General features: G+C 46.2%; 1 protein-coding gene across 4 annotated transcripts in view; it reads right to left on the bottom strand.

The window, feature by feature from the left end:
* Positions 1 to 20,578: 20,578 nt before the first annotated feature.
* SNX5 (sorting nexin 5) overlaps positions 20,579 to 23,143 on the bottom strand; it is a 29,341-nt gene continuing 26,776 nt past the window's right edge. For all 4 annotated transcript variants that reach the window (XM_047771628.1, XM_047771629.1, XM_047771632.1 and 1 more), the window contains one exon: positions 20,579 to 21,868. In XM_047771628.1, coding sequence (XP_047627584.1) covers positions 21,818 to 21,868 — 51 coding nt within the window. In that variant the 3' untranslated portion in view covers positions 20,579 to 21,817. The remainder of the gene's footprint in view (positions 21,869 to 23,143) is intronic.

The following is a 23,143-nucleotide window of genomic DNA, read 5'->3' as shown; positions in this document are numbered from 1 at the left end:
AATTTAAGATTTGTTGCTGTTGTTGTTTAGGGCTGCACCTGCAGCATATGGAGGTTCCCAGGCTAGGGGTCCAATCAGAGCTGTAGCCGCCAGCCTACGCCACAGCCCCAGGAATGCAGGATCCGAGCTGCGTCTGTGACCTACACCACATCTCACAGTAATGCCAGATCCTTAACCCACTGGGGGAGGCCAGGGATCAAACCTGCATCCCCATGGATGCTAGTCAGGTTCGTTAACTGCTGAGTCACGACAGGAACTCTCAGTTTAACAATGAATCAATAACATCATCTAGTGAGCAGACCACATCTACATCCAGAAACATCCCTTAAAGCTACTTTCTCTTCCCCAGTCCTGGATCCAGTCAAGGTTCCTGCATTCCCTTGGGCCATCACGTCTCTGTCCTCCTCTTTAATCGAAAGCCGTGCCCTGTCTTTTCTTTGTCTGTCATGGCACTGACACACTTGAAGAGTTCAGGCCAGTTGTCACGTACTATGTCCCACATTCTGGGTCTGTCTGATTGTTTCCTCATGACTGGATTCAGGTTAAACATTTTTGGCAGGAATACAACATGGATGATGTGAATTTCTCAAGGGAGAGCTTTCAAAAGATGGAAACCACTCAGCCTATTTAAACGCAGATGTAAATAATGCAGTAGATCTCAATGGATGGTGGGAAGGGAAACTGAAACACTGAATGAGGCAATAATGTCTTTGCAGTGGGGGGGGCTGGGGAAAGGGAAGTGGACCAGATGAAGAGATTTACCCTGACTGGCAGCCTATACGTCTCCTCGGTCAGAGTAAACAAGAAGGGAGTTCCCATCGAGGCTCAGTGGTTAACGAACCTGACTAGTATCCATGAGGATGCAGGTCTGCTCCCTGGCCTTGCTCAGTGGGTAAAGGATCCAGTGTTGCTGTGAGCAGTGGTGTAGGTCGAAGAGGCAGCTCAGATCCCGCGTTGCTGTGGCTGTGGTGTAGGCCTGCAATGGTAGTTCCGATTAGACCCCTAGCCTGGGAACCTCCATGTGCCATGACTGTGGTCCTAAAAAAACAAAAAAAAAAAAAAAGAAAGAAAAGAAAGAAAAGAAAAGAAAGGCATTGTCGGGAGTTCCCTTAGTGGCTCAGTGGTTAACAAAACTGACTAGGATCCATGAGGATGTGGGTCCGATCCCTGGCCTCAATCAGCGGGTTAAGGATCTGGCGTTGCCGTGAGCTGTGGTGTAGGTCACAGATGGGGCTCAGACCTGAGTTGTGCTGTGGCTATGGTGTAGCCCAGCAGATGCAGCTCCTATTCCACCCCTAGCCTGGGAACTTCCATATGCCGCAGGTGTAACCTTAAAAAAAAAGGAAAGAAAAAGTTTGGCAGCATTGTAGGTGGGAATGTAAAATGGTGTAGTCACTGTGGAAAGCAGTGTGGTGGTTCCTCAAAAACTTAAACAGAGAATTACCATGTGATCCAGCAGTTCCATTTCTGGGTATCTACTCAAAAGAAAAGTAAGCAGGTGATGATCATTGTACAACTATAAATGTAATAAATTCATTGAGTAATATTTGAAAAAAAGGAAAAAAAAAGAAAAGTAAGCAGGATCTTGAAGAACTATTTACATACCTACATTCATAACAGCAGTATTCACGATAGCCAAAAGGCATAAGCCAGCCAATGTCCATCAATGGATGAATGGATAAACAAAATGTGATACAGACACAAAATGAAATATGATTTTTTATGTCTAAAAAGGAAGAAGGAGTTCCCGTCATGGCTCAGCAGTTAATGAACCCAACTAGTATCCATGAGGAGGATGGTTTGACCCCTGGCCTCACTCAGCATATTAATGATCCGGTGTTGGCCTGAGCTGTGGTGAAGGTCAGAGATGATGCTGTGGCTGTGGTGCAGGCTGGCAGCTGCAGCTAGCTCTGATTCTATCCCTAGCCTGGGAACTTCTATATGCCTCAAATGCAGCCCTAAAAAACAAAGCAAAAAAAACGAAAAAACAAAAAAAACAAAACAACTCCATACCCACAAATCGATAACTTAGACGAAATGGATTCTTTGAAAGACATAACATACGAAAACGCACACAAGAAGAAATAGACTGTCTTAATAGGCCTATATCTACTGAATAAAATGAATCAATAATTAATAACCTTCCAAAACAGAAAGCACCAGGCCTAACTGGTTGCACTGGTGAATTCTACCAAACATTTAAGGAAAAGATAATACCTAGTCTCTACGGTCTCTTTCGGAGAACAAAAGCAGAAAGAATATTTCCTAATTCACTCTATGAAGTCTAAATCACCCTACTATTTAAACCAAAGACATGTCAAGAGAAGAATAGACCAATATTTCTCATGAGCATAGATACAAAAACCCTCAATGAAATATTAGCAAGTCAAAGCAACAATGAATGAACAGAATTAGCACCACAACTAAGTGGGATTTATCCCAGGTATGCAAAGCTAGTCAACATTTGAAAATCAATTAGTGGAGACCCTTGGGTTAAGGATCCAGTGTAGTCACTACTGTGACTCAGGATCCATCCCTGCCCCAGGAACTTCTGCATGCTGCAGGCACAACAACAAAGAAAGTACTTTCTTGCTAAAAAAATAATAGCCATCCTCTGAGACTTCAGGGATCATAATCTTTTTGCAGTAGTAACATCAACAATTCCTGATCCCAGATCTCTATCACAAATAGGCAAAGTTTGAAATATTTCAAGAATTACCAAAATGGGACACAGAGACATGAGGTGGGCAAATGCTGTTGGAAAAGTGGCACCGATGGACTAGCTGGACACAGGGTTGCCACAAACCTTGAATTTGCAAAAAATAAAATGCAGTATCTTCGAAGTGCAGTAAAGGGCAGAACAATGAGCTGTGCCTGTATCACAGGGATGCATTTCCAGTCCCTCTGCTATATGTTTTCATACATATTCATGAGCCCATAGGAATCAAAGAGGGTTGTTTTATTGTGGTGGGTTTTTTTTTTCACATTTAACACATGAGAAAACTGTGTCCTTTTTCCGCTCAATAATGCGTCTCAGCCATCCTTCCATGTCAGGTCTTAGAAATCTCCCATCTTTATTTACACAGATTTTGTGCTATGGACATAGCATATTTATATAGTCATTCTTCTATTAAATAAGTATGTAGGTTCTCTCCAGTTTGTTTTGCAAGCAACATAGCTGAGCAGCTGGACTCAGAGTCTGTGGTCCAGTGCCCGAGGCTGGCCCAGGAGCTGTTTATTAGTTATGATGAGATAAGAGAGGGGGTTGGGTGGGGAGCATAAGTACTGAAAAAAAATTTATAGCAACTTGGCAGAGTGATGTTATGTCAGATCTCACCATGAAGAATCAAGGGTGGAGGTCCCATTGTGGCTCAGTAGTAACGAACCCGACTATCCACGAGGACGTGAATTTGATCCCTGGCCTTGTTCAGTGGGTGAAGGATCCAGAGTGGCTGTGGCTGTGGTGTGGGCCGGTTTGACCCCTAGCCTGGGAACTGCCATGGGCTGTGGGTGCGGCCCTGAAAAAAGAAAAGAAAAAGAAAACAATATCAGGGACTTGTGTTGTCTTCGGTTTTTAAAATTTTATTTCTCCAGCAGTTCATTTTTACAGTAAACGTAAAAATGTATGAGTTAGTGACAGACTGGGAATAAAGGCTAGTGCTTGTCCAGGGACAGCTGAGAAGCACAGCTTTTGTGAACAGCCTTACACACCCCTAAGACCCCACATGCCTATGCGAGTGTTTCTCTCCCACAGACTCAAAGACATGATTCTCTGGGTTATAGGATGTGGACAAAAGGGCTCGACTGCCCCCCTCCCTGCCATCACTAGCATCTTTAATTCACTAGTACTTTTTTTTTTTTTTTGTCTTTTTGCTCTTTCCTGGGCCGCTCCCGCGGCATATGGAGGTTCCCAGGCTAGGGGTCGAATTGGAGCTGTAGCCACCAGCCTACGCCAGAGCCACAGCAACGCAGGATCCGAGCCGCGTCTGCAACCTACACCACGGCTCACGGCAACGCCGGATCGTTAACCCACTGAGCAAGGGCAGGGACCAAACCCGCAACCTCATGGTTCCTAGTTGGATTCATTAACCACTGCGCCACGACGGGAACTCCTAATTCACTAGTACTTTTATTTATGTATTTACTGGTCCTTTTTTTTTTTTTTTTTTTTTAAGGGCTGCACCCACAGCACATGGAAGTTCTCAGGCTAGGGGTCGAATCCGATCTGAAGCTGCCAGCCACAGCCACAGTCACAGCCACAGTAACTCAGGATCGGAGCTCCGTCTGCAACCTACACCACAGCTCAGGGCAATGCTGGATCCTTCAACCACTGATCAAGGCCAGGGATCGAACCCATATCCTCATGGATACCAGTTGGATTCGTCAACTGCTGAGCCAAGACAGGAACTCCTAATTCGCTAGTATTTTTAAGGCACATGTTCTTGGGAAAAAAAAGAACAGTGAGGTGGAGCATCTTTTTATATGCTTATTGTCTCTTTCTGTTTCTTAGAGGAGCCTGGGAAGTCGGCCAGGCCGTCTTGTAACCTCATCTGCTTTGAAGTCCTAGGAGATGGACTGGGTGAGGGTAATTTCCTCTTTAAACGCTTGGACTCCTCCAGTGGGCAGTGGAGGCTACACCCCAGCCTCACGTCATCCATGGCTATTTGTCAGCAGAGCCCAGGTCTCCTGCCCAGAATTCTCTCTCCAGACTCATAAAGACAGCCCAGGCCCAAGAGTTCACCAGGACAGGCTGGGGATATACAAGGGGCTGTGAGGAGTTGTCGGAATACTAGATGCAGGAGGTTGGGAGGGGCCCGGAGAACAGTGAGGATCCGGGTCCTACCACAGTATGACACTGAATGGGGAAGTTCTATTTTTGGGGGGTGTCAGAGCAGCCTGGGGCCAGAGGAAGGAAAAGACTGTCAGCCCAACAGTCTAAGCAAATAAGAGGCCAGGATTTCTTCCGTCTATTCACTGAATTGTGTAACACTACTCATTGGCAGGGTTGACATGACTCAAGTCTCCTGAAATAATGCAAGGGCTTTTCCCCATCCCACTCAACAACCAACTTGCAGCTACCAAGACACTAGGTGGAACCATCATTCCTGTTGCTGGGGCTTGCCTTGTGCAAACAAACACCCAGCCCAGCCCTGGAGGCCACTTCCAGGCCAGTGAGTGGCAGGGGGCCGGGGGTGGGGTAAAGGGACCTGCCATGAGAAGCAGGGCCAAAGGGAGGAGATTCCAAAGTCTGGGTAGAGACTTTGAACCATCTGACACGATCCTTACCCAAATTCATATCCTCAAGTGCCGATACTTGGTACCACTTCTAGACTCCAAATAAGTCACTTAGCTGCTCTGCCCCTCAGTTTCTTTACCTGTAAAATGGGGATCGGCATGGAGTCCCCGCCATAGCCTGCAGACCTTACCATTTCTGTGCACAACTTTGTTGGTGGACTTTCTCCAGCTGCCATACCCCGCTCTGCCTGCGTGCTTAGAAGAACTAGAGAATTAATATGCCAAGGAGCAGCTGACCCCCCAAATTAACAAGAGTTGGTATATAAATATCCCAGGTCCTGTGGGGCCCAGCTCCTAGGTTTGCATCCCACACTGTCTCCCAGGCTTTTCAGCAGTACTGAGCTCTAGTTGCCCAGATGCTGATGATGTACTTGATGATACAATAATAATTCAGTCATGGCTGCCCTCCAATCCCCATCTCGCTTCTCCATGCCCCCCTGAGATCACCTCCCATAGAAAGTCCTTGCCTTTGAATCCATATAACAAGGTCAGCCTCTGAGGGAACTCAAACTAAGAAACTTTCCAACTTTCTCAGTTGTTAGTTAAGATCAGGTGAAGCTCATGAACAAAGGTCAAGGTCATCAGCATAAAATCTTGGCACTCTTCTGTCTGCCAGGCAAAGGAAGTTCCTGGTCAATTTGAGTTGGGTGTTCCCATGCTTTTCAACCCTAGGGGCTCACTGGGGAGACTTTAAGGTAGAAGGAAGAGAATTCATAAATGACAGTAGTTTTGGAGCTTAACGAGATCCTGCCTGGTTTGAACAGCTCCCTACATGACAATCACAACTTCCAACCTACAAACACAAATCTATGGGATGCCACAAAAGCAATGCTTAGAGGGAAGTTCACAGCAATATAGGCCTTCCTCAAAAAAGGAAGAAAAGTCTCAAATCGACAACGTAACCCACCACCTAAAAGAATCAGAAAAAAGAACAAACAAAACCTAAAGTCAGCAGAAGGAAGGAAATCATAAAGATCAGAGAGGAAATCAATAAACTAGAGATTCAAAAAATAGAAAAAAAATCAATAAAACCAAAAGAGCTGGTTCTTCGAAAGGGTAAAGGAAATTGACAAACCTCTGGCCAGACTCGCCAAGAAGAGGAGAGAAAGAATTCAAATAAACAAAACAAGAAATGAAAAAAGGAGAAATCTAAATGGATACTGCGGAAATACAAAAAACCATAAGACAATACTATGAACAATTATATGCCAACAAATTTGACAACCTAGAAGAAATGGACAACTTTCTAGACACTTACAGCCCACCATAACTGTTATCAAGAAGAAATAGATCAACTGAACAGAGTGATCGCTAGAAATAAAATTGAATATGTAATAAAAACACTCTCTACAAACAAAAGTCCAGGACAGATGGCTTCACAGGTGAATTCTACCAAACATACAAAGAACTTATACCCATCTGTCTTAAACTTCTCCAAAATGTTGAAGAAGGAACACTCCCAAAGACATTCTATGAAGCCACTATCACCCAAATACCAAAATCAAAGATATACCAAAAAGGAAAATTATATGCCAATATCTTTGATGAATACAGATGCAAAAATTCTCAACCAAATTTTAGCCAACTGAATTCAGCAACATATAAAAAAAGATCATACACCACAATCAAGTGTGATTCATCCCAAGTTCACAAGGATGGTTCAACATATGCAATCAATCAATGTCATACATCACATTAACAAAAGAAAAGTCAAAAACCACATGATCATTTCAATGGATGCAGAAAAAGCATTTGACAAAATCCAATATCCATTCATGATAAAAAAAATCTTCCCAAAGTGGGTATAGAGGAAATATACCTTAATATAATAAAAGCCATTTATGACAAACCCACAGCTAATATAATACTCAACAGATGCCCACTCTCACCACTTTTATTTAATATATTGGAAGTCCTAGCCACAGCAAACAGACAAAAGAAAAAAAAGGTATCCAAATTGGAAGCAAAGAGGTAAAATTGTAACTCTATGCAGATAACATGATACTATATATAGAAAACCCTAAGGACTCCACACAAAAACTATTCCAACTGATCAATGAATTCAGCAAAGTAGCAGAATACAAGGTTAACATTCAGAAATCAGTTGCATTTCTGTATACTAACAATGAAATAGTAGAAAAGGAAAACAAAAATACACCCCCAAAAATTAAATACCTAGGAATAAACCTGACTAAAGATGTGAAAGACTTATATGCTGAGAACTATAAAACAATAATCAAGAAAATTAAAGAGGATTCAAATAAATGGAAAGATATTCCGTGCTCCTGGATTGGAAGAATTAATATTGTTAAAATGGTCATGCTACCCAAAGCAATCTACAGATTCAATGTGATCCCGATCAAATTACCCATGACATTTTTCACAGAACTAGAACAAACAATCTAAAAATTTATATGAAAAAAAAAAGAAAAAGAAAAAGAAAGGGAGTTCCCTTCATGGCACAGTAGAAATGAATCCGAAGAGGAACTATGAGGTTGTGGGTTCAATCCCTGGCCTCACTCAGAGGGTTAAGGATGTGGCGTTGCCGTGAGCTGTTGTGTAGGTCACAGATGCAGCTTGGATCCTGTGTTGCTGTGGCTGTGGCCAGCAACTGTAGCTGTAGCTCCGATTAGACTCCCAGCCTGGGAACCTCTATATGCCATGGGTGTGGCCCTAAAATGCAAAACAAACAAACAAAAACAAATAAAACTTTTCTCTACCTTCTATATGGAAATATAAAAGACCCAGAATTGCCAAAGCAATTCTGAGGAACAAAAACCAAGCAGGAGGCATAACTCTCCCAGACTTCAGACAATATTACAAAGCTACAGTAATCAAGACAGTACGGTATTGGTACAAAAACAGACATACAGACCAATGGAGCATAATAGAGAACCCAGAAATAAATCCAGGCACCTACGGTCAATTGATCTTTGACAAAGGAGGCAAGAATATAAAATGGGAAGAAGACAGTCTTTTCAGCAAGTGGTGATGGGAAAGCTGGACATCTGCACGTAAATCAATGAAACTAGAACACACCCTCACACCATGCACAAAAATAAACTCAAAGTGGCTTATAGACTTAAACATAAGACAAGACACCATAAAACTCCTAGAAGAAAACATAGGCAAAACATTCTCTGACATCAACCTTATAAATGTTTTCTTAGGTCAGTCTCCCCAGGCAACAGAAATAAAAACAAAAATAAATCAATGGGACTTAATCAAACTTAAAAGCTTTTGCACAGCAAAGGAAACCATCAAAAAAAGGAAAACAAAGAGACAACCTATGGAATGGGAGAAGATAGTTTTAAATGATGCAGCTGACAAAGGCTTAATCTCTAAAATATACAAGCAACTTACACAACTCAACAGCAAAAAAACCAACAACCCAATCAAAAAAATGACACGCGGGGATACTCACCACTAACTAACTAGGACTAGCCTTCCAGTCGAAAAATGGACAGAAGACCTGAATAGACATTTCTCCAAAGAAGATATACAGATGGCCAAAAGGCACATGAACAAATGCTGAACATCACTAATTATTAGAGAAATGCAAATCAAAACTTCAATGAGGTACCACCTCACACTGGTCAGAACGGCCATCATTAACAAGTCAACAAAGGAGTTCCCGTTGTGGTGCAGTGGAAACGAAACTGACTAGGAACCATGAGTTGTAAGTTTGATCCCTGGCCTCGATCAGTAGTAAGTTAAGGATGTGGCGTTGCCATGAGCTGTGGTGTAGGTCGAAGATGCAGCTTGGATCCTGCATTGCTGTGGCTGTGGTATAGGCCAGCAGCTGCAGCTCCGATTTGACCCCTAGCCTGGGAAGTGCCATATGCCATGGGTGTGGCCCTAAAAAAGATCAACAAATAACAAATGCTGGAGAGGATGTGGAGATAAGGGTACCCTCCCACACTGTTGGTGGGAATGTAAATTGGTACAACAACTATGGAAAACAGTGTGGAGGTACCTCAGGAAACTAAATATAGAATTACCATATGACCTAGCAATCCCACTCTTGGGCATATATCCAGACTAAACTTTCATTGGAAAAGATACATGCACCCCTATGTTCACTGAAGCACTATTCACAATAGCCAAGACATGGAAACAACCTAAATGTCCATCAACAGATGAATGGATTAAGAAGATATGGCATATATACATAATGGAATACTACTCAGCCATCAAAAAGAACAAAATAATGCCATTTGCAGTAACATGGATGGAACAAGAGACTCTCACACTAAGTGAAGTAACTCAGAAAGAGAAAGACAAATACCATATGATATCACTTATATCTGGAATCTAATACATGGTACAAATGAAACTACCTACAGAAAAGAAACAAACTCATGGACTTGGAGAACAGATTCGTGGTTGCCAAAGGGGATGGGGAAGGAATGGGATGGATTGGGAGTTTGGGGTTAGTAGATGCAAACTATTGCATTTGTAGTAGATAAGCAGTGAGATCCTTCTATAGCACAGGGAAGTGTATCTAGTCACTTGTGATGGAACATGATGGAGAATAATGTGAGAAAAAGAATATGTATATGTATTATATATATGAATGACTGGGTCACTGCTGTACAGCAGAAATTGACAGATCATTGTGAATTGACTATAATAGAAAAAATAAAAACCTTAAAAATATAAAAAGTAAAAAAATATAAAAATATAAAAGTAAAAGAAAAAAAACAAAAAACAACCACGACTTCCAATCTCCCAGTGACACACCAGTCAACTAAGGAATATGTTTTCAGTATAATCTAGCCCATAACTGCTATCAAACAGAAGATGTGACCTGTGGCCTCAATAGCCCACAGAACCCAAGGAAAATATCCAATGCTTCGCTGAGCAAGGCCAGCAGCAAATCCTGGAATACCGTGGGGAACCAGAAAAGATGGGGTCGGGGGAGGCCTCGTCCAAAGGACTCAGGAGCCCTGAAGGAGCTCCCAACAGCCAGGGCTGGAGACATGGCCTCTGAATGATGAAATAAAAAAAGGATAGTATCAGATTATCACCCACAGAATCAAATATGCACAAGTCCACACTGATATGAATAACTACTTGATTAATACATCAGTCGAGCAGAAGGAGAGCTCTTTCTTGCAATGGAAATCCAATTCACACCTGTGGAAGGAGGGAGGGAGGGAGGGAGGGAGGGAGGTAGAGGCAGCCAGAATCAGGCAAACACCGCTGAAGGGACAGCAGGCAAGGTCAACTGAGGGATGCTAGAATCTGTGGGAGGTTTGAGGAGAAAAGACATCTGCATGAGCCTCAGGGTCTCTCTCCTGAGTCCTCTGTGGACAAGGCATGGGGTGGGAGGTAAAATAACCTTACAGAGCCACTGGACCCAAGAGCAGACATCGTTGCAGAAATCAGCGCTGTGATCTCCTGGTACAAACGCCATGTCTGGATGCGTGTGAGGAGACCCACAAAGCCTGGGCTGAGAGATGAGCAGCCAAGTGACTGAGCGGCACTCTTCCTGGATGTCCAGGTCCTAACAGACAGGGCACAACTTAGGAACCGTTGCTGAGGGCAAGACACCTGGAGACATAGAATGACCAAATGTGGGATCCTGGTTGTGTTCCTGGAGCACAAGAAGGAAGTGGGTGGAAAAGCTGGCGAGGTTCATGCAGCATCCTGAGTTGGATTAAGGTGGTTAGTGCAGAGTTATCCTCCCAGGTTTGATTGATGGGCCACGATTTGGAGGGAAGTTGGAAGAAGAGGACAGGAGAATTTCTATACCATTCTTGCAATTTTAATTTACTACTTCTTTTTATTCCTGCTTTTGAAAGTGTAGTTCAAAATAAGAATTTTTAAAAACAGTAGCAAATGTCCGGCTTACCAGCAGCGTTTTTTGTTTGTTTGTTTGTTTGTTTGTTTTCTTTTTTCTTTTAGGGCTGCACCCACCCACGTCATATGGAAGTTCCCAGGATAGGGGTTGAATAGGAGCTGTAGCTACCAACCTACACCACAGCCACAGCAATGCGGGATCCAAGAGAAATCTGTGAACTACACCACAGCTAATGGCAACGCCAGAACCCCAACCCACTGAGAGAGGCCAGGGATCGAACTGCAACTCATGGTTCCTAGTTGGATTCATTTCCACTCCGCCACAACGGGAACTCCATGACCTTATTTTTAGAAAAGAAACAATCACCATACTAGTACTGATCCAAGTGATGCTCAAAACTGGGGTGATACCCCTCAAAATATTCTGTAGTGTGGTCAGAGCCTAGGCCTTTTCTCTGCAGTGTGCTCCTCCTCCACCCCAGTTCAAAGGAGGCAAAAGTTACAAGATCCCAGTTGAACAGATTTGGCACAAAAAATGTTCAGTGCCCTGTCCAAGGGCTGGTCACACATTCATCAATGGCACTTGGGGCTCCATGCTCCACGACAGGGTCTCCCAAGCCCATGCGAGGCATCAGCCAAGGCCAGGATCTGATTCCGTAGAAAATAATGTACAAATCCGTCTCAAACAGCATGTTCTTTCACCACCTCTTTATGGCTTATTCCAACTGGGATCAGGAGTTCGTGCTGCAGCCAGGAGCAGTTTTGCCACCTTAAGGACTTTCTCAGGAGCTGAGTTCTAGGCCTGTGGACTGGATACAGGACAGGTTCAGGTGACCTGGGAAAGCTGTGCTGGGGCTGCCTGGGGACATGCTTGCAGAGATGGGGCATTCCCAGGGATGGGCCAGGGAGCAGCAGAGGGCAAGGCATGGAAGTAACAGCTGCCACGTCAGTTTGCTCTGGCCCTTTAAGCAAATACCAGGCTGTTTGAGGCCAGGGGAGAAATAAATATTGACAAAGGTGAGGAAAGGCACAAGGCCAGGAGGCTGAGCCACAGAGGGAGCCTGGTCTAGAAAGGGTCCCTGGAGAGCACTCCCAGGACCCCCAGGCCACTGAGCTCCCCTCCTCAGAGCCTTGGAGAGGGCCCCTGGCACATGCCCTTGATGCCTTTCAGCTGATCCTCCTGGGGAACTTCAGGATGGTGGCCAGGGCAGTGAGCTGCGTCAGGGGCTCAGTGGGCTGTGTTTGGCAAGGGCGTAGCCCAAAGACACTGCCTGTGATCTCTGATGAGCTCGGGCCTGGAAGGTCCCGGGTAAACATGGGTACTGCTTCGGCAGTCTGCTTCATGGATTCTAGTGTCCAAAGGGCCTGCTGGACTCCCAGGGGGTGTGGGGGAACTTCTCAAAGTATAGGCACAGGGCCTTCATCAGAAATGCACAGCCCTGTGCCCCACCCAGCCAACATGCACCCCTCCATTCACTCAGGGACAAAGCCCGGGACTGTGCGTTTTTAGCACCGTCCCTGTTGATTCTGATGCCTGTTCAAGTGTGAAGCTGGTTAGACCCATTTAACAGAAGAGTAAGCTGAGTCGCAGAGCAGGAAGAGGTAGGACACAGCTTTGGCTACAAGAGAATTGAGAGGTAGAGAGGGAGAGTCCTTGGCATCCACTCACCTCTCCCAGCCTCCCAGGGGGAGCCGTAAGTCAGCTGCTCTCCGCTTTGGGAAGGCCTTTCTTCCCTCCAACCAGATTGTCCAGACAACCCCTCTGGGCTATGGGGTCTCCATCCCTTCCTACAGGAAGCCTTCCTTGAACCCCTGCTCCAGTCCCAGGAAGGAACCCCTGCCCTCCTAAGACTCCAGCCCCTGCCGGCCCCCCACCCCGACCCCCGCAGTGTGACTAACCACTGACCCCTGGAGGTCCCATAGCAGCAAGGACAGTGCTGGAGCGACACCATCAGGGATCTCTCTCTCTGCATCGCCACATGGACCCCACCCCCACCCGGTGGCTCCTACAGGCCAGCAGCTTGTCCTCAAAGTCCCAGCACTGCCCCTCATCGGCCAACCAGAGTCAGGGGAGAAGGCCCTCCAGGCCAGACCTCAGTGCTCCAGCCTCGCCTGCGAGCAGAGACTGCAGGCAGCTCCAGCAGAAGGGCAGGGCTGGGAACAAAGGAGAGGCACCATAGGGGTCTTCCCGGAGGAGGCAGCTGGGTAGGCAGAGCCCAGAACATGCCCACCTCCCCTTGAGGGCTGTGCTGACAAGATATCTTCATAATCCAGCCCAAGCCCATATCCCTGTCTCCTGTCATCACACTCGGTTGGTTCTGCCTTCTGGGGCCACAAGCACCACCTTCCCCCATCAACCATCCCAGGATCCGCTCCCCTCACACCATCTCCCCCTGGCCCAGCACTCCCACTTCCTCTGCCTAAAATTCCAGATACCTTCCTTGTCCAGTAGATGCCTCCCACAGCCCCAGCCCTCAGGACACTGACTTCAGCATCATTTAATGCAAAGCTAACAGCAGGGGCCTTAAACCTTGGTGGGGCAGGGGTACACCCTCTACAGGGAAAGCTTCAGAGACTAAGGGAGAGGGGCAAAGGCGGGGGGCCCCTTAGGGCAACTGCCACCTGCACCTCAACCTCTCTCCACGTCCCCCAACCCCAGGCACCTCAGGGGATCAGGGTAATTTAGGAGGAAAACTTGACTTGGAGTTCATAGGTGAGTGCTCACATTTGCCGTGGTCCAGGATCTTCCAGAGCAGACTTGGGCACAATGTTGTATCTGGCAGGTGGCCCGGGCAGCCCAGGAGGGGGTATGGAGCCGGGTCTGAGACTGTGGACCCACCTCCAACCCTTCCTACAGAGGGGAGAGGACCCTCCAGCTCCTGCCCCTCTCCCATGCCCCAGGACATAGGGCCAGCCTGTGTGTGCAGGAAGAGTGTCAGGTGGCCTTGGTGGCCAGGTTTAACCCAGGATACCTGCAGTGCCCTGGGGGAAAGAGGCCACAGAGTAGCTCCCCAGGGCTGTGTCAGCAGAGGAGATGGGCAGGTGGAGGACTCCTATGGTTGACCCTCCACGTTCAGGCTGGGCACTGGACTTTCTGGGTCCACCTGGCTAAGGGGCTATGCCTGCAAAGGCAGCTGTATGAGAGCAGTGTCCACAGAGGGCAATTCCACAATCCAGGGAGCAGGGTCAAGCCCTCTGCGGGAGCACCCTGCCCAGCCATAGAAATCCACGGCCTGTGACCTCCAGCTGCCCTGTGAACACTTGAGACATGGACTCTGGCAGAGATGGAATTCCTAGAATAAGCCCCGCAAGTAAATGGCTCCAAAGCAGAGGAGCAAACAGCCCTGACTGGGAGTCTGACGAGTGCATGGCCCTCAGTCAGGAACCAATAATAGGACATCTCTTTTATTCGCACTGACTATATACGGGCTTCTTTCTAAAGGCTTTGGTGGACCACCTCCCTTGGTCCTCACAGCCCCTTGAACTAGTCTGAGAGGTTATCCTCATCCTAAAGGAGATTGATATTCCAAATGCCTCTTGGATGCACAGAGGGGGCCAAAAAGTTACCTGTCTGGACCCTCCTGTTGTGTTCAGAGCAAACCTCCTCCCCCAGTGCAAATGTGTGAGCTGCAGGAGGGAGGCAGAAACCAACACCCGCAAGGACTGAATGTCTGGAAAACATGACTAAGTTCCCACCCATAGGAGACACAGTCCAGGAGGAGAAACAAGACCTGGAGGAAAACAAGCAAGAAAAATTAAACCCCAACACCAGGCAGTGACTCGAGAGAGGCTGCCACCAGAGCATCTAGCTGGACCCCCAGATGTCCTGCTCCTGCTCTATTACCAGTTCTGTGAAGTTTCTAAAAAGTGTCTGAAAAAGTACTTAGAATGGGACCTGGTGGATGGAAGGGGCTATTGCTTCCTACTCTATTTGCCAACAGGTTTTCCACCCCTTGCAGGGCTCTGCAAACAATTGTGCCCCTCCCCGCCCCCAAACAGGAAAGCAGCCCCTTTCATCAAGGCTGGGAGGGGCCTCCTACTGGAAACGGGACCCCCAGGTCTTGGGAAACTGCTGAGAAGACAATAAAATTAGAGGGAAGGGCAGTGAGCAAATTACAGAGCGGGAATGGGCGGGGCCAGAAGCCTCTCATTAGCCTGGTTCTCTGTGGTCACAGCACAGGCCCTGGGGGAGGGGTTACCTACCTCCTGGGGGACAGAGGGCCCCTCCAAAGCTCAGGGGGCTCCAGCTCCAGCCTCAACCTTCTGGGAAGACCCTGTCCCCTCCTGGCTGAGCCTAATTTTCCTCATCTGTAAAATGGGGCTGATGAGACCCCTGGCTCACAGGCAATGACCAGGATTCATCCAAACAGTACCTCTAACCCTGGGTGATACTGTGAAATACCAACATTTGGGCTATAGCCCAGTAACAGCAAGTTGAAGCTAGGTCATGCCTGGAAAACGGCTAATTTGGTTCATGGCACCCACACTGAGATGGCTGTTTTGGGGGTCACTCTCCTAGAACATGAAGCTATTTGATGACAATGACTGACAGAGTGTTGACTAAAGACAGAAAGAGGCTTGTGAAGATTTGTTAGAGAGAGTTAAAGAAGAAAATTAGGGGGTTCCTGTCGTGGCTCAGTGGTTAATGAATCCATCTAGGAACCATGAGGTTGCGGGTTTGATCCCTGACCTTGCTCAGTGGGTTAACGATCCGGTGTTGCCATGACCTGTGGTGTAGGTCGCAGACTCAGCTCAGATCCCAAGTTGCTGTGGCTCTGGTATAGAGTGGTGGCTACAACTCCAATTAGACCCCTAGCCTGGGAACCTCCATATGCCATGGGAGCAGCCCTAGAAAAGGCAAAAAGACAAAAAAAAAAAAGGGGGGGGGGGAGTAGATCAGGAATTAAATTGGGTGGCAAGGGAGGGAGTGAAATCTCACCTCACCGAAAGGCAAGATTTGAGCAAAGATTGGAAACAGGTGAGGGGAAGAGCCAATGGCATGAAGGACATTCCAAGACAGGGAGCAAAGGGGCTGAGGCAGAAGTGAGCTTGGGGTCCTGAGGGGCTCCAGCTCCTACTGAGTTACAAACCACCATCTTATGTGCTCTGGGATTCTGTGGGTCAAGGACTTCAGGTCTACAGGGAATGGCTCCTGTTACTTAACACTTGGGGCTTCAGCTGGGGGACTATGACTGTCTTGGGGTGACAATGACTGGACCTGGCACTCTCTCTAGATTGTGCTGTCCAATACAGTAGTCACCAGGGGTGGGTGGCTATTTAATTAAAACTTTTGAAAAATGAAAATTCTATTTCTTCAGTTGCACTAGCCACATTGCAGACTTTGCAAATAAAAATGCAGTAAATTTGGGTTATCAGAAAAACAATTGTTTTGTTATAAGCATATCCCAAAGATTGCACAAGACATATACTAGTTAATTTCAGATTCATATTTGACAGGGGGTTCTGCTGTTTCTTTTAAACCCTAGCAGACACATGACTATTGGCCACTGTACTGGACAGAAAATTTCCATCACAAAGTTCTACTGGTTACCGCTGGTCTGGAGATTCCTTCATTCACTTGTCTGGTTCCTGGGCTGGGGTGACTTGAAGGTGGGGCTTAGCTGGGACCCTGGGCCTCTGCTATACCTGGCTTGTCTTCTCCCAGCATGGCAGCTGGAGAGAGAGAGACTCGGGATGGGAGGGAACAGAAAGAAAGGGTTTCTCTGATCTATACTGGAAACCAGCCCCCCACCCCTTGTCACTCTGCCCCATTCTACAGATTAGAAATGTGTCACTCAAGTCAGCCCAGGTTCAAGGGGGAGGAGAGTCCCAGGCTGAGCAGTCACGTTACAGAAGCACGCATGGGATATGGGCACATTGGGAAAATAAAACCTCGAAGTGGGTGGGGGCTTGCAGTTGCTGGAGACTTGGGCCTTTATGTTGCATAAGATGGATCACAGAAAAAGAATGTGTGTGTGTACAGACTATATGACTGGCTCACTTTGCTGCTCAGCAGAAATTGACAGAACATTGTCAATCAACTGTAAAAAAGTAATAAATCTTTTAAAAAAATGGCACCATGGAAGAATTTTTTTGTAGATTAAAAAAAAAAAATCAGCATATGAGACTTAAGTTTTAAAATGAGCCAAGGGAAGGAGTGAAAGCTTGTCCAAGGCAGGGCCAGGGTGCACTCAGGCCGCCAGTGCTGGTGATGCAAGGGATCCCTGTCCAGCCTGGCCTCTGCCCACCTCCTCGCAGCAAGACCCTCATGACAGCACCTCACACTGGCCTGTCTCCAGTGAGACAAGCGATTTGCAGCCAGTGTAATCAGCAGGGGGGCAGGAGCCCTGCAGACACAAAGACTTTTGTATAGAAAAACATTCATGGGAACCCCATAGGCTTCACAGCAGGCGTTTTCCTCTCAAATGCCCAGACTGGAGATTTCCTGTCTTCTAGGTCGTCCTAGGGCAGCTAGCAGCTTCCTGAGCAGATTCCTGGAAGAACAGGCTCTACCCATGGCTTGACTACAGGCACTCCACTGACTGCCTCTCCCCTGGCCCCTGGACATCCTCTTCCTGTGTTCTTCCTCCTGCCACTTTTTCTGCCGCCGCCCCCCCCCCCCCCAATCTATGCCGCCTGCTTCCCAACATGACAAAAGGGTTTGGGGACACAATCAACCCCTAAGGATCAGGGAGGCCCTGGCCACTGTGGGTGGAACCAGCTGGAATCCAAGGCTGCCTTGCCCTCAAGTGATCCACTCAGCTGCTTTGCAGAAACCTCCCTTCTCCTGGTGGACAGGCCAGCAGGGAAGTTGGAAGTTTCATCCCCAGGTCAAATTACCAAAATGGACTTCCCGTCGTGGGCCAGTGGTTAACAAACCTGACGAATATCCATGAGGACACAGGTTCAATCCCTGGCCTCACTCAGTGGGTTAAGGATCTGGCGTTGCTGTGGCTGTGGTGCAGGCCAGCAGCTCCAGCTGTGATTCAACCCCTAGCTTGAGAATTACCAAATATCAGGCCTGATTCTGGAGTCATTGGAACTGGCCTTAATACCCAGCAGTAGTTTTTATTTGCTGTTCCAGAACCTTGCCTTGTCTTATATTATCTAAAGCAGAAACAGTCCCCTCCTGTGATAATTTCTTGGCCACACACATGGCATGTGGAAGTTCCCAGGCCTGGGATCAAATCTGTGCCACAGCAGTAACTTAAGCTGCTGATGACACTGGATCCTTAACCCACTGCACCACAGGGAACTCCCCTCTCCTGGGTGGAGGGGACATGGCGAGGAACAGCAACATCACCTCCATTCCATCTTAAACTCCACTAAAATGTCAGGAAAAGGGTCTGCACAGTAACAATCTAAAACAAGGACAGTCATAAACAGTTGCCAAAACAGAAGCAGCCAGGCCAGTATTCTACTACATAATCTTTGCAACAAGCTTCACCTTCAGCAGAACCACTATCCTAACCGCCCAGGTCCCTCCCCTTTTGACTGATGCTAAAAATCCTCCTTTAGACAAGAAAGGGTGCACCAGATGAGTTAATCCAAGAGCTGCAAAGGCTACCATCAGAAATAAAATTGGCTGTGGGCTAGGATTATGGGTACTCCTCTTCCTGGAGTCTTTCAAGATTACACATCTCACAATTTAACAAGCTTTAAAAGTTTCATTAAGCATGTAAGTAAAGCATGAAAGTTTAAGACCCAATTAAAATCAAAATCCTTCTAAAATGGCTCTGTTAAGTCATTTACAGTCTAACAAATGGCACTTTTGCAGGACAGGAAGACTGCTGGAGGAAGGGTCACAACACCCTCACTTCCTCCCTGTTTCTCTCCAGGGGGTCCTGCAAAAGGTGTTCTAGCCTCTGGACCATGGAGACCATTCCAAATAGAGAAGATAATCAACAGTTCAGAACCTCCTAAAGAAATCCTCACTATGGCATCATTTTTTTTTTTATTTGTCTTTTTGCCATTTCTTGGGCCTCTCCTGCGGCACATGGAGGTTCCCAGGCTAGGGGTCAAGTTGGAGCTGTAGCCGCCAGCCTACACCAGAGCCACAGCAACATGGGATCCGAGCCATATCTGCAACCTACACCACAGCTCACGGCAACGCTGGATCCTTAACCCACTGAGCAAGGGCAGGGATCGAACCCGCAACCTCAAGGTTCCTAGTCGGATTCGTTAACCACTGAGCCACAACGGGAACTCCTGGCATCATTTTCTGTAAAATACAGTACACAAAAATGGGGGGGGGGGGGTCTAGAAACAGTGATTTTTAAGGGGTATGGTTAAAGGGTTTTTACTTCCTAGTTTATACTGCTTGTATTCCTTTCCAATAGTCAGAAACAAAGATCAGAAATAGAAAACAAATACTTTTTGAATAGTGACAAATTAAGCCTCCAATAAGGAATCACATACCCAGGCAAGGGGCGCTGAGTATGTGTTGAGGGGGGTGGGAAACAGGTATGGGGGGGCCCCAGGACCTCTCAGCACCCAGCTGTGCCTTAAGTTCAGGAGCCCCTGTCCAGAAGCAGAGTTCCCTGCCTTCCTCCTGGCACATGTCACATGGTTGAGCTCTGTATCCATTACCTCACAGCTGTTTGACAACAGGAGGAGCAGCCTCAGCAATAATGGTTTTATCTAGGGCCACCAGGAATGAGGCCCACATGAATCCAGGAGAGGACTTCTGGGCTAAGATACCGTCTGGAACTTGAAATCTTGGATCCCATGACATTCTTCTTCCTGCTACAAGATGATCCTCTGAGCACCTCTGCAGGAACACCAGGCTTCCCCCTCAGTCACACCCAAAGAGGTTCCATAAGCTGAGGGCAGGCAGCTGTCCTAGGTGTCTCTGCCCCCTACAGGTGGAAGGCTGATGGTGCAAGGCTATTACTCCCTCGCCTGCAGAAACAGCTTTCAGATAGAAACCACCTCTTAACAGAGCTGGGTCAAATGAACCTCAAAACCCCCAAGATGGACAAGGCAAAGTGATCCAGGAAAATGAGGGTGGGACAAGCGAACATGTGGTGAGAGCCGGCCCACTGCTTGTGCCTTGTCACTAATGAGAATGAAGGCAGGCACAGACTTCCCACCCAAGCTTCACAGAGCAGAGGCAGTCTTCCCTTGCTCATCGACATTCCCTCGCCCTCATCTTTCTCTAGAGAAAGGGCAGCTGTGTGCTACTAGGTATCAGGTGTCTCAAAGCAAGCTTCAAATTAAACAAAAGTCTGTGGCACAAAGATGTGAGCACCCTGACATTGCCTGCTTTCCCACGTCAGGACATGGGCTCCCTCTTCAGCCAGTTCCCAAACTCCTCAGAAGGAACACAGGTTTGCACTGAAAGGCAGCAATGGCTCCACTGACTGGTATGGGTAGCTAAGAACTAGAAACACCCCTCACCCACCCAGAACCCCATGCAGTTTCATTACTGACCAGCAGACTACATTAAGACTTTCACATTGAAGGCAGACAAACACACTTGAGATCACCACTGTAAAATTTACTTGAGGGGAACTTAGTTGAAAGCACTGCTGCAATTTACACATTTGTCTGGCTCAGAGAGGGTGCCTTCTTGGGCACTAAGCAGGGTCAGGACCACAGCATTCCAGCCAACAATTTCACATCCAGCAACAGACCTAGTCCAGCTCAGGTTCAGTCCCCAGCCCAGGAACTTCCATATGTTGGTCAAAACAAGAGTGAGGAAACTTTTACATAGTCTCTAATTATCTTACTAATAATTACAAAGGTTAAGATGTTATAAAACTTCACAGGGCAGAAAACCTGGCAGGCACCACCCTTAAGGATTAGTCACACCAATGACGGAACAGATATACCCTAAAAACTGGTCTGTAGTCTTCAAAAATGCTAAGATTAGAACTGAGGCTAGGACAATTGAGAGACACCAAAGCCCTCACCATCCTCAGGGCTTAGGTGCACCTGGCCTTGTTTTCCACAAAAACAATGTATGGTACAGCATGGATTATTATTTTATTGTATACCTTATAATAAAAAGCCTAAACACACACATTCCCCCTTATCACCATTAAAGGGGGGGTTCACATCTTAATGTAGATCGGGCCATCTTCTCAAAGAGGCTGTATTACTTTTCTTAAACCCTTAAAATGCTTCTCTCCCCTTAAATATTTATATCCCAACTATAAAAATGGAGTTGCAAAGGGTGTATATAAAGATATGAGATTTTTCTTGGATTTGCTATAGTATAAAAAAATTAAGGTGACTAAAGAACCATGAGAATAAGAAGGGGGAAAATTACCTAATGAAGGGATGGAATGTCTGTTACCTCTAACAACAGCTGAATCATGTTGTAATCGGCATCTGCCCTAAAAAACCAACTGGTTTGTAGGGACACAAGCACATGAAACAGTGAGCCTACATGTGCCAAGAAACTACTCAGACTTGTCTCCAAAAGGCACGTGATTTCCATGATCTTTCTTAATTACTAAAGACAAATTAGAGGAGAACCCAGTATTTAGATTCTACCCACTGTGAGGTATTAAGTGCATAAGGAAAACATTAGTTATGTCCAAGTACATGCAATAGAAATACTTTTAAACCAACATGGTTAAATGTTAAGATTTTTAGAAATCAAAAATTATTTATTCACGTATTTTTAAACTGAAGTCAAAGGTAATAAATCTTCCGTGGTAATGATTCGAGTGCAAGTGATGCTGGCTCTCTTTACATTCAAGCCCTTTGTTCAGTTGTTCTTGAACAAGTCAATGCAGCTCTGCAGGAGGGAGACATTGTTCTGGAAGACAGAAGTCAAGGTGGGCCAGTGAACATTCTTGACCCGAGACTTCCTAATTACTTAAGAACTAACCTCAAACCACTGACAGCTTTTCACAAGAAATCTGGGCTGGTATTTTCATTAAATGACAACTGAACCATAATTCCCCTGATCCCAATTTCATGTTGGTGAGTTGCCACTTCAGCCTCTCCACCCCCGCCACCCCAGGTTTCCTCCCAGAGCAATTGTGCCAATTCTGCTTATGTGACTTAACCTAAACGCGATATAGATGAAGGCCTGAAAGACTGGATAAAAAGCAGCAAAAAAACTAGTTGGGTGAGATTATAAATGAGATTTGAAATGATAAATACTCACTTAGGACTTGTTTTTACCAAGTCCTCATCTGGAAGAAATTCTGAAAACTTAGAATACTCAGAATACTATGCATAAATAACATAAATGATACTTTAGAACTCCAATGTAAAGGATCATATACAATACAGAATAAGGTGAATAAACATCTCTGTTGTCTAAATAAAATTTAAAATAGAAGCAAATGTTTGAAGTAGCCCTGCTTTAACCAGTGCTGATGGCCAGTGACAGTGATCCAAATGCCCTGGACCAGACAGCACCCTGGGCAATATCTACTGGACCCAGAAACCACCCCAAATCCTTACAAGCTCTCTAACTAGGATTGTAATGTGCTCTAGCACTGAGAACACTGTTCTCCATTTTTTTCTGGGCTAAATTATGGTACAGAAATTAAATATTTAAGGAAATTTCTATTCCTTTTTAACACAAAAAAGAGTAGGAGAAGGCACTTAGCAAATTAGAGAACAATTTATTTAAAAAAATTTTTTTTCCAGAGTTCCCGTCATGGCGTAGCAGAAATGAATCCAGCTAGGAAGCATGAGGTTTTGGGTTCGATCCCTGGCCTCACTCAGTGGGTTAAGGATCCGGCGTTGCCATGAGCAGTGGTGTAGGCTGACAGCTACAACTCTGATTGGACCCTAGCCTGGGAACGGCCCATATGCTGTGGGTACGGCCCTAAAAAGACATATATATATACATATATATATTTTCCATGAAAATTCCAGATAAAAGGACCGTATAATGCTATGACGGATGTTCACAAATTACTGGGACAAGTCCTTCAGAGTGTGGTCCACAAGGACCTCAAGAGGGAAGCCCAGTAACCACCACCAAGAAAGATCATCTCAAAAAGCAGTATTTCATCAGAGTTCTCACTACGGCACAGATGGTTAAGGACCTGGCATTACCACAGCTGTGACAACA

The sequence above is a fragment of the Phacochoerus africanus genome, chromosome 3 (genome assembly GCF_016906955.1).
Source record: "Phacochoerus africanus isolate WHEZ1 chromosome 3, ROS_Pafr_v1, whole genome shotgun sequence".
In the NCBI taxonomy this organism is placed as follows: domain Eukaryota; kingdom Metazoa; phylum Chordata; class Mammalia; order Artiodactyla; family Suidae; genus Phacochoerus; species Phacochoerus africanus.
This window is presented reverse-complemented; position numbering and strand designations above follow the sequence as displayed.